This window comes from Siphateles boraxobius, unplaced genomic scaffold (genome assembly GCF_051911475.1).
Source record: "Siphateles boraxobius isolate OS27281-9 unplaced genomic scaffold, OSU_SipBor_1 49, whole genome shotgun sequence".
NCBI lineage: Eukaryota > Metazoa > Chordata > Actinopteri > Cypriniformes > Leuciscidae > Siphateles > Siphateles boraxobius.
The window spans coordinates 7716337-7728476 of record NW_027509130.1 but is presented as its reverse complement, the minus strand read 5'-3'; the positions used below and the strand labels follow the sequence as shown (position 1 = coordinate 7728476).

Genomic DNA, 12140 nt, shown 5'->3' with positions numbered 1-12140 from the left:
TCTCTGTCCCAACTTTTTTGGGGTGTGTTGCAGCCATCAAAATCAAAATTTGTTCATATTTACAAAATACAATTATGTTGGGTCAGTGAAAACTTTGGAAAACGTTTCTTTGTACTTTTGTCAACAGCAACAGGTCCGTAAGCTTAAACCTGTATTACATACACTCAATGGCAAACAGGTGTTTTATGGCCCCATTTCCTGACCCAAACCAGTTCCAATGCAGCTCTAGCCAGGACAAGGGCACACTATGAAATGAACTTTGGCCAACTAAAGGGAAGATATCAGTGTCTGAAAAGCCTGAGGGTTGCACCTGACAGGGCCTGTGACATTGCATGTGCCATATTACACAACATTGTCACCATCAGATTTCAGTGTCTAAAACGCCTGGGGTTGCAACACATGCCTTATGCAACAAATAATAAACGGAAAAGTACCACACTGCTTTGCGCAGACTCTTCTGTAGACCTTTCAGGTACCCATCATCACCTGATCTCATATCACTTTAGCTTTCTTTGCTGCTGCAAAAATGTTTGACAAACACACAGCAGCCATAAAAGTTATTAAGAGTTAAGAGCCCAACTAATGGAAACTCTAATCACTGTTATGGTGACTGATACCATCAGATATCAGTGTCTGAAAAGCCTGAGGGTTGCACCTGACAGGGCCTGTGACATTGCATGTGCCATATTACACAACATTGTCACCATCAGATTTCAGTGTCTAAAAAGCCTGAGGTTGCAACACATGCCTTATGCAACAAAAAATAAAAGGAAAAGTACCACACTGCTTTGCACAGACTCTTCTGTAGACCTTTCAGCTACCCATCATCACCTGATTTCATATCACTTTAGCTTTCTTTGCTGCTGCAAAAATGTTTGACAAACACACAGAAACCATAAAAGTTATTAAGAGTTAAGAGCCCAACTAATGGAAACACTAATCACTGTTATGGTGAATTCAAATGAAACCCAGTTGAACCCCTGTTCAGAAATAGAATCTGCATATAAATCTCAACAATGGTGACAATCAAACAAAATGCTTCATGTTGCAGTGCATGATGGGAGCCACCAATTAAAACTCATCATGGCTCCCATCATGCATTGCAGCATGAATAAATTATGCAGCTGAATTTTCCTGTTATTTTCATAGATTTTTCCTTGTTGGTTATTGGTTGATGGTCATTAAACAGAGTGAGTCTCAAATTGTTTCTCTGATTGATAGCAGGGTTGCTGTTATTAAAAAAAATCTTACATTTCACTGTTAACTTTACAATGGTTCAAATCAGATGTTATGACATTTGATCTTTAAAACATTAAAAATGTCTTTTAGACATACAAAGACATCAAGATTCAGCATACAGAACGCAGCAATGGTGACAATACTGAGTTTTTTGCTATTTAATTCATTAATCAGAGTGTCTTGTTAGTTAATACTAGTTACCAAAATGTTCATATTGTGTTACTCATTAAGTTCCTGTAGTTATATATGATGTATGACTCAGCAGTATTTAAAAATGTTACCAAATCAAGTCTATCTGTGTTAGACCAAACAAGTCAGAAAAGTTGTTCAGAAAATCCTATGAGCAGTTAACTTTGAGTTGTTATTGGTCAGGAGATTTGGTTGTGTATCGTGAGACGAATCTTGTGCCTCATACCAAATGTATGAGAAATAAACATAGTAGGTGCAAAACCGGTATCTTTTAATGACCTCGCTTCATCTGAATAGGTGTGTCTAAATAATAAGTGGGAAAAAATGCAGGTTTGTAAAAAGAATGTTCTTAAGAAAAATGTCATTTGACACAAACACAAAAGAGAGCAAAAAACTTCTTTCAGTTCACATTGATATTTTGAAAAGGCCAAAATAATAAATGTGACTGCTTCACTGGAATCCACCCAGCAAGCACACACTGAAAAACATTAAGGTCTAAACTTAAGATTTATATATTTGAACTGCATGCATATAAAATTTCCATCCATTTGGATTACATAGTTTTAACATAAACAAATTAATAAACTGAATGTGATTCATATTTCTCATTCATACATACATGAAACAGGTAAGATTTATGTAATTGTATGAATAAACTGAATGTGATTTATATACAATGTTAACCCTTGCTGTAAAAAGGTCAAATTCTGACAGTATGGTGACTTAGCTGGTGATGAGTGAAGTAGGTTCTCTGTGCAGGTGACGAGTGAACACGAATGTACAGTCACTACCAATATTTTTTTTTTCTCTCCTCACACTTCTGAGGTGGAAACCTTTGTCTTCTGTTGGACAGTGCTGTAGTCCAGCACAAACAAAGCTCAAATGCCACTTCTGATGTGATCGTAGAAGTGGATAAATACCTTACAGCAGTGGTTCCCAAACCTGTCCTGGAGGACCACCAACACTGCACGTTTTCTATGTCTCCCTAATCAAACACACCTGATTCAAATCATCAGCTCATTAACCCATGTGATAATGAGCTGATGAGTTGAATCAGGTGTGTTTGCACAGCAAAATCCCCAGTGTAGATATGTACACTCTCTGTGTACATATAGGTCCAACTACAGGGTGTTAAAAATGAACACTGAAGCAGTGTTGAAGTTAATGAGATAATTAAGTGATTAATTAAGTGATGATTGGCCATTAGTGGTGACACCTGATGTTAATAAGCAGAATCATTGAAGGAAAGAGAAACAACAAGAACAGAAAAAAGAGAAACACAAGAACTACTGACTTCGAGCCTTTACACATTATTGTACTTATTATTACCAGTGTATTTCTGTCATACATCTACACACATACTTTTATATTGAACAGCAGTTTAGATGGTAATGTTTTATGGAATGTTTCGTTTCATGTCACCATTATGGCGATCAGTGTTTGCTTTAGTTGGGCTCTTGACCCTTTGCTTTTTAACATTAGTTTTTCTCTGGCTGCTCCAACTGTGTGTTTATAAAGCACATGTGTTACTGCAAGAGAAACCATTTCATGGGCTGTGTTTCCTGAAAGCATCGTAAGCCTAATTTGATCGTACAGACCTTTTATTGCAATTGTTCTACAATCAGGTTAGGCTTAAAATGCTTTTGGGAAACACAGCCCTGGTTATGTATAAGTGATGAAGTTAAAATCCTATAGTGTCCTGATTCACTCAACCAGCATAATAAACTGATTATACAAAAGTTCTAATCATATTCACTACAGTAGCTAATTCCAGCAGTGCTTTAATAATCTGAAGGTTTCAAAATCCCACACAGACATCAAGAATCTACATATGAATCTCAACAATGGTGACAATCACACAAAAGATTCATGTTGCAGTGCATGATGGGAGCCACCAATCAAAATGCACCCATAGCTCCCATCATGCATTGCAGTATGAATAAATTATGCAGCTGAATTGTCCTGTAATTTTCATTTTTTTCCCTGTTTGTTTTTATTTTGCTATTGTTTTGTTATGACTTTAATAGCTTGTTTTGTGATGTTCAGAGTTGATCTGTTTGTCACTAGTTTGTTTATTGTCACCATTGTTGTGATTCATATGCTGATTCTTGATGTTTGTGTGTCTAAACACAAGAGCTCCAGTGCACAAAGAATTTTCAAAAATGTTTATATTGCTGTTGGATCTCACACTGTAGAATCTCAGGGCTACAATCACCAATGCCAAAACGCAACATCAATCAAATCGTCTAAGATTTAGACTCCGAATGACATCAGTGAATAAGGTCACTACGTGATGATAATGTCATCATCACATCATATTGTTAGAAGGTTTTCTCGAGCAATAACAAATGTGCTTTATAAACACACTGTTGCAGCAGCCTGAGAAAAACTAACAATAAAGAATGAAAAGGGTCCAGAGCCCAACTAAAGCAAACACTGACCACCATAATGGTGGCTTGAAATAAAAAATTCCATAAAACGTTGCCGTCTAAACTTCTGTTGAATCTCAATAACTTTTGTAGATGAATGACAGAAATAAAGTCACACTAGTAATAATAAGTGCAATAATGTGTAAAGGCTCGAAGTCAGTAGTTCTTGTGTTTCTCTTTTTTTTCATTCTTGTTGTTTCTCTTTCCTTCAATGATTCCTCCTGCTTATTAACATCGGGTGTCACCACTAATAGCCAATCATCACTTAATTAATCACTTAATTATCTCATTAACTTCAACACTGCTTCAGTGTTCATTTTTAACAACTTGTAGTTGGACCTATATGTACACCAGGAGTGTTCATTTAACACTGGGAATTTTGCTGTGTGATTAGGGAGACAAAGAAAACGTGTAGTGTTGGTGGTCCTCCAGGACAGGTTTGGGAACCACTGCCTTACAGAGACAAACATACAAAGAGCTGAAGATCCACTTGAATACTGGAGAATGCAGAAACATGTCTACCCCATCTATATACATTGGCATTACTGTTTCTTTGTACCCCGTGAAAGAGTGATCTCTAAGGCTGGGGAAGTACTGTCTAGAAGGAGACATAGACTCAGCCCCAACACTGTGAAACAGCTTTTATTTCTTAATAAAATATAATTAAAAACTTTATCACCTTTCTGTCATTCCTAAAGTGACATAAGCACTATCACTACCTAGTGTCATAAGCACATTTAATAAAAGATGATCCTATCAAAAAATTTCCTTATTCACTATGTGTGTGTGTGTGTGTGTGTAGAGAGAGAGATAGTAGGACTACATTAGATCAGAGGTGGGAAATCCAGGGGCCAATGAGTAGAAGTCCTGCCATATGTTTATTTCACCCATAAACTCAGTCAGCTGATTTCACTAATTAGTTCTCTCTCCTGTCTGAATTAGCAAATCCAGGTGATTGGAACAAAATACTGAGGAGGACTTTTACTTTCTGAACCTGGACCTTACACCTCTGCATAGCAATGCCACATGTCAGCCAAGAGCAAAGAAATAAACCCGAACTGGACCTTATCGTAGCCAAAAAATCTGTGTATATTAAATATGGAGTAATTTCAGCCACAACCTCAGATGAAATCCAAGAGAAAAGAAGACATTAAATCTGTGAAGATCTTAGCAGAGGAGGATTAAACAACTCCACAAACAGCATTACCAGCTTCACTTATTACTAACCAGAGACTGACTTTATTGTTATTAAAGAAGTTTTATTGAGAATTAACAGAGGTTTAACTCTAATGCGTTTCATTTGAAGTCACCATATCAGTGATTAGTATTTCCATTAGTTGGGCTCTTAGCTCTTATTATATCTTTTGTCTTTTTTGTCTGCTGTGACAGTGTGTTTGTCAAACACATTTGCAGCAGCAAAGAAAGCTAAAGTAAGATGTGACCCTGGATGACAAAACCAGTCTTATGGGTCATTTTTTTAAAAAATTGAGATTTATACACCACATGAAAGCTGAATAAATAAGCTTTCCATTGATGTATGGTTTGTTAGAATAGGACAATATTTGGCCGAGATACAACTATTTGAAAATATGGAATCTGAGGGTGCAGAAAAATCGAAACATTCAGAAAATCGCCTTTAAAGTTGTCAAGAAATAACCTGGTTCACTGAGGTATTTAAATCTAACAATTATGTTGTCACATAAACAAATTTTTCACATTACAAACCCTGTGTTACTGCAGCATGAGATCCAGCAACATTATAACAATAAGTTAGAAGACTTTAACAAACATGAGCGTGAAAAAATTAGTTTTATATGACACACACAGACATCAACAATCAGCGTATTAATCTCAACAATGGTGACAATCAAAAGTACTTTGCTGCAATGCATGCTGGGTACCAGCATAGTACAAAACTCCCAGCATGCATTGCAACATGAATAAAAAAGCTGAATTGTCCTATTATTTTGTTTGATTCTAAATATTTGCTTTTATTTTTTGCTGTTGTTTTTGTTGTGAATTAGTAGCTTTTCAGTGATTTTCTTAATTATTCTGTTTATCTAAATATTTGAGATATTTTGTCACCATTGTTGAGATTCATACGCTGATTGGTGATATCTGTGTGTGTCTGCATGGACCAACCTTTTATTTCATGTTTGTAAAAAGATTTAAAACGATTGCTAGATCTCATGCTGCAGTAACACAGGGTTTTTGATGTGAATATATTAGTGGAACAACATAATTGATTGATTAATATACCTCAGTGATTAAGTCTGTTTCATGATGATTATAACACCATCAACAGCTAACTATGATCACCTGATCTCATTTCACTTTAGCTTTCTTTGCTGCTGCAAATATGTTTGACAAACACACTGTCACAGCAGTCAAAAAAGACAAAAGATATAAGAAGAGTTAAGAGCCCAACTAATGGAAACACTAATCACTGTTATGGTGACTTCAAATGAAACGCATTAGAGTTAAACCTCTGTTAATTCTCAATAAAACTTCTGTAGACGTCTGACAGAAATAAAGTCAGTCTGGTTAGTAATAAGTGAAGCTGGTAATGCAGTTTGTGGAGTTGTTTAATCCTCCTCTGCTGAGATCTTCACAGATTTAATGTCTTCTTTTCTCTTGGATTTCATCTGAGGTTGTGGCTGAAATTACTCCATATTTAATATACACAGATTTTTTGGCTACGATAAGGTCCAGTTCGGGTTTATTTCTTTGCTCTTGGCTGGCATTGCTATGCAGAGGTGTAAAGTCCAGGTTCAGAAAGTAAAAGTCCTCCTCAGTATTTTGTTCCAATCACCTGGATTTGCTAATTCACACAGGAGAGAGAACTAATTAGTGAAATCAGCTGACTGAGTTTATGGGTGAAATAAACATATGGCAGGACTTCTACTCATTGGCCCCTGGATTTCCCACCTCTGGGCTTTTATTTGTACACATAACATTGAAACTATGGAGTGTGTTGTGGTTGCTTCATCTGAGAGCTTCTTACAAAGGCTTCTGGCTGATTTATTTTAAATAAGCACCAGATGGCGCTGTTCTCGACACTCTCAAAGCTTTGAATCTTTTCCCCGAACAGTCAGGGGAAAGCCTCATTGCTTCATGAGGCTTCATTTCTCCATCCCTACAGAATACACCAATCTCAGGTGAGTAGATTGGTAAGGAGTCTGACATAAAGCAATGTACTGCAACAAGACCAAACAAGAAGTGAAAGGTGAACGGGGCATATAAAGGGTGTGTTGATGAGGGAGTGCAGGTGCAGCGACCAGCAAGTCAGTACTCTGGTGATTGTGAACGAGTGGGCGGGTCCTGGTGATTGAGTGATGATTGGGGCTGTGACGTATGGCTGACTCTGTGACAAAAACTTTTTTACATGTACTGCAATTTTCTGTCTTCATTTATAAATATTTTATATTTATTAATATATAATATATAATATTACATTTATTTATATGTATTAACATATTCTTTAATATATAATAATATAAGCACTAGTTTCCCATATATGGAAATGTATTATGTAATAAATATATCACATTATATCTTGCAGTATATTCCCATATATTTTTGTTCCGTAAGGGTGTGTGTGTTTTTTATGAGAAATAATAGCGGAGGTGTGATCTTGATGCATTTAGCTCAACTAAACTGTTGAGCTCACCATAACGCAACACTTGTGAAGGTCTACGTGTGGTTTCACACTGGACAAAGGCTAAAAAATCTATTTAAATCTATGCAGAATGAGTATTTAATGCATATAAAATCAACACATGACTAAACATGTAATGCATAGAAACCTGAGAAATATATGTAAACCATACATTAACATTCTAGTTACTGATAAACCAAACACAAATTTAATACAAGTAAACTAATTAATGAACGATATACCTGGTAACTGGATCCTGTATGAATCAAATTAAATGCATTCCATGAGCACATTACAGCGTCCACAACATGGCGGACAATCTACACATATTCACTATCTTCACAAACCAGAACATTTATACACAAAATATTGGAAACATGAACATACACATAGACATCACATGACTCGTGTGCATATTGTTTAGTTGTAAAAGTCATCCCTGTGAAAACAGGAAAAATTGAGGAGACAGAAGCAAACGATCATCGTCGCACATAATCGCCAGCAACCAGTGTTGCCACTTATTTTCAAAGGAAAGTAGCTAATGCCGTCCCTAACATTAACATTTGGAGGTTACTGAGGTTTGGTTACTGAGGCTAACATTTGGAGGTTAATGAGGTTTGTCCATAAAGTCGCTAGGATTGTCGCTAGTCGGTTTTTTGAAAAAAGTGTCGCTAAAGGGGTCTGAAAAGTCGCTAAAATAGCGACAAAGGCGCTAAGTTGGCAACACTGCCAGCAACTGTGAGGGCACCGACACAATACCACTCCTCTATACAAGTCTTTGGTTCACTTTCAAAATAAAAGTCCCGATCTTACAGACACAAACAATACTCTATGCCAAAGTATCACTTCTCTATTAAAATGAACAAATTAAAGAAAATAATTGTTTTCGGCCAGAATCACAAAATGTACATACTTTGGGGTAGGGTTGCCACCCGTCCCGGTTTTCCTGGGATTGTCCCGTTTTTTAACAACCTGTCCCGGGAAATTTATACACTCTCCCGGGACACTGAATGTCCCAGTTTACAAATGGCTATGTGAATATGTCCCGGTTTTCTAAAGGCTACGATGAATATGTTCCCGGTTTTCGCAAGTCTACGTGAATATGTATGTTCAAACAGCGCGCGCACGATAGAGAGTGAGAGAGCGAGAGACCTTGCGCGTGTATGCTAGTCTGCGTGTGTGCCTAATGAAGCGCATGTAAGCATTGCCTAAAGCCAGTTCCACAATCCGCAAAACATTTCAGACACGCGAGATCAAGAAACTGGAAATTAAAATAACAGGTATTATTCTTTCCATTTATAAACATTTCGTTTCATATAAACTGCCTATAAAGGCTATGCGTGTAATGTGATAGTGAGAACATATTTGCCTCTGCCCTATACACATTTAATGAAAAGACAGTAGGCCTAACGTTACTCCAGGTTAAAAATAAAAAAATAGTTGTCAAAAGGAAAAGCCATTATAGTCTATTTGCCAGCCCGATATGAACGCAATATCCCCCTTTGTCCCCCTCCACATCTTTCCTTAATCGTCTGTCTACTATAGGCCTATATTAAAATCAAACAACTAAATAAATGCTCACCTAATGAGATGGATGATGTTTTCTCTTCAGAGAACCTGTTGCTATCCACCGATCCATGTTCTGGTTCTAACGGCACTGAACTTGAACGTCACGGCCGAGCGCCACTAGCCTATTTTAGTAATCACACAATAACTTGACAATTTAATTTAAATTGTATATAAATATAGGCCAACAACTTCTTTTTACTTTTAATTTTTTTATGGGAATTTCCTGGTAAAATTAAGGTAAAAAAAAATATTATTTTATATTTTATTTTGCCTTTCCACGGACCACCTGCAGTACCCTCACGGACCACTAGAGGTCCGCGGAACCACAGTGTGAGAATCGCTGGTGTAGAGGTTATTTTCTTGCAACACTTTGGGCCCCTTGGTACCAATTGAGCATTGTTTAAACACCACAGCCTACCTCAGTATTGTTGCTGACCATGTTCATCTCTTGATGACCACAGTGCCCATCTTCTGATGACTACTTCCAGCAGGATAACACACACGTCACAAAGCTCAAATCACCTCAAACTGGTTTCTTGACAGGACAATGAGTCTACTAAACTTAAACTGCCTCCAAAGTCACCAGATCTCAATCCAAAAGAGCAGCTTTGGGATGTGCTGGAATGTGAGATTTGCATCATGGATGAGCACATGATAAATCTGCAGCAACTGCACAATGCTATCATGTCAATATGAATCAAAATCTCTGAGGAATGTTTCCAGCACCTTGTAGGATCTATGGCACAAAGAATTAAGGAAGTTCTGAGGGCAGAAAGGGGTCCAACCTCGTACTAGCAACTCTGATTTTCATAGAGTCAGAACTTCTCGAAGTACAACTTGGGCGTTATAGTTTTTTTTAGCCTTTGTCAAGTGTAAAACCACACGTAGACCTTCACAAGTGTTGTGTTATGGTGAGCTCAACAGTTTAGTTGAGCTATATGAATCAAGATCACACCTCCGCTATTATTTCTCATAAAAGACACACACGCACACGCACACACACACACACACACACACACACACACACACACACACACACACACACACACACACACACACACACACACACACACACACACACTATAACCAATATAAAAAGCAACTTCAACCACCTCATCTGTTTGTTTGAAGAGTCGTTGTCATCTGGCTTTGAGTGACTGACTTTTCTGATCTTCTCCTCTTGTCATTGAGCTCCTGAAAAACAACAAAAAGAAAACTCAGAATTTGACAAAACCAGACAACAGTATTTTCAGGTAAGTTTGGGGGTAAAGTACAAGGTCATTGTGTAATATATTCAGTATTTGTGAAAGGTTGTTGTGATTCTGGTTGCCTTTCAGCATCTGTTCTTCACTAGATCTACTAGATCATCTGAGGGATTTGACTGTATCAAGATGTTGCTGATCATTGAAGCTCTTCTCATTTTAGCTGCTCTAGGACAGGTAAGCTTGTGTTCTAGTATGAATATTACAGACATGAATACTGATGATGTGATCATTATGATTCATGTTTCTGCAGGATCACAGCGCTGCTGTTGAAGAACAGATATATCCATTGGATATGGCACCGAATTCTGTCGATGATCAATATAAGGGCTGCACAGGAAAAATGGAACGTTTGGTGATGACCAAATATCTGAAGGAGGAACTTAATAACTCAAATGATTTTAGAAATGCTTGGAAAAGTGGTAAAAAGAATATTTCATTTTGGAACATTTTCAGCAAATTAAAAATAGAACATAAAATTGCCATCTATGTGTACACTGATCCAACTATTCAAATATATCTTAAATTCAACAATGACACTCGTAATGGCAAACACAACTACACAGACATGACATACAAATGGTATTCACTCCACTTTCTGTTAACAGATGCAATACAGATTCTAAAGAAAACACAAAATCGATGCATGTTAACGTATCGTGGTACCAAAGATACATTTGATTATAAGAAGAATCAGAACAAAGAGGTTCGTTTTGGCTCATTTACATCCTCCTCTCTTGATCGTAAATTAGCACAACGTTTTGGAAATGTATCTTGTTTTGAAATCCACACTTGTGAAGGTGCTAATGTGACAAAATACTCATGGCTTCCTTATGAGAAAGAGGTGCTGATTCCTCCATATGAGAAGTTTAAAGTTATTGGTGTTAAGACAAGAGGTGAGCAGAACGATCTCTGGTGTGACACTGTGTTCACTTTGAATAGCACTGGAACAAGAAGTGACCTGAACTGTACTCTATTCTTAAATATATTTCTATAACTTATCTGAAAAGGCTCTGAAAAAACAAGTTACCTGAACTCTATATTAGCATCCAACAGTGGAAATCAAATTGCTTCCTTCAGAGTTGACTAATTTAATGTTATTTTGTAATTTGTTAACCAGCTTACCAGTTAGTCTGTATACTGCATGTTTCTTGTTGTTATTGAACATTGATTTTCTTGTTTTATAGAATCATGGCATTTGTCTGTTTGAATGGTTTCACAAGGTAAACATTCGAAAATTAGAGTGCTGAATTATTATTAGTATTTATATTTTAAGATTCAGATTCAACTTTTGTCAGCTAAATAAATCTCTCAAAGCATCATAATCTATCTCATGTTTCTCTTTGACAAACAAAACATTTTGTGATTGCATGTTACGGTGGGAACAGAAATCAGAGTGATCAACTGGGAACTTTTCCAACTGGAAAAAATAAGGAAAATTATGCATTGTGGTTGATAATCTCTAACGCTAGATACATAAAAAAAAAAAATATATATATATATATATATATATATATATATATTAGATTTTTAAAATATTTTTCTTTAAAAGTAAAATGAAAGTAAATGATATATAAAATGAATTTTGTTAAATGAATAACTAGAGTAAGAACTAGATGAGTAAAGTTCATTGGGACAAACTTTGATGTTGACTTGACAAAGTTTTATAAGCTTCAAAATCAGTGAAGTGGAAAGAGAAAGAAAGAAAGACATTGTTAGCATAAATTAAAATGTTTTAACACATTGCTGGCATGAATTAGCATGTTTAACTAGCATGTTTTAACAGGTTGCTAA

At 36.4% G+C, this 12140-nt stretch overlaps 1 protein-coding gene across 1 annotated transcript in view; it reads left to right on the top strand.

The window, feature by feature from the left end:
- LOC143710992 (NAD(P)(+)--arginine ADP-ribosyltransferase 2-like) overlaps positions 1-11466 on the top strand; it is a 37128-nt gene extending 25662 nt beyond the window's left edge. Inside the window, exons 2-3 of the mRNA XM_077202286.1 lie at positions 10439-10523; positions 10600-11466. Of these exons, the coding sequence (XP_077058401.1) occupies positions 10476-10523; positions 10600-11343 (792 nt within the window). The 5' untranslated portion in view covers positions 10439-10475 and the 3' untranslated portion in view covers positions 11344-11466. The remainder of the gene's footprint in view (positions 1-10438; positions 10524-10599) is intronic.
- Positions 11467-12140: the final 674 nt, after the last annotated feature.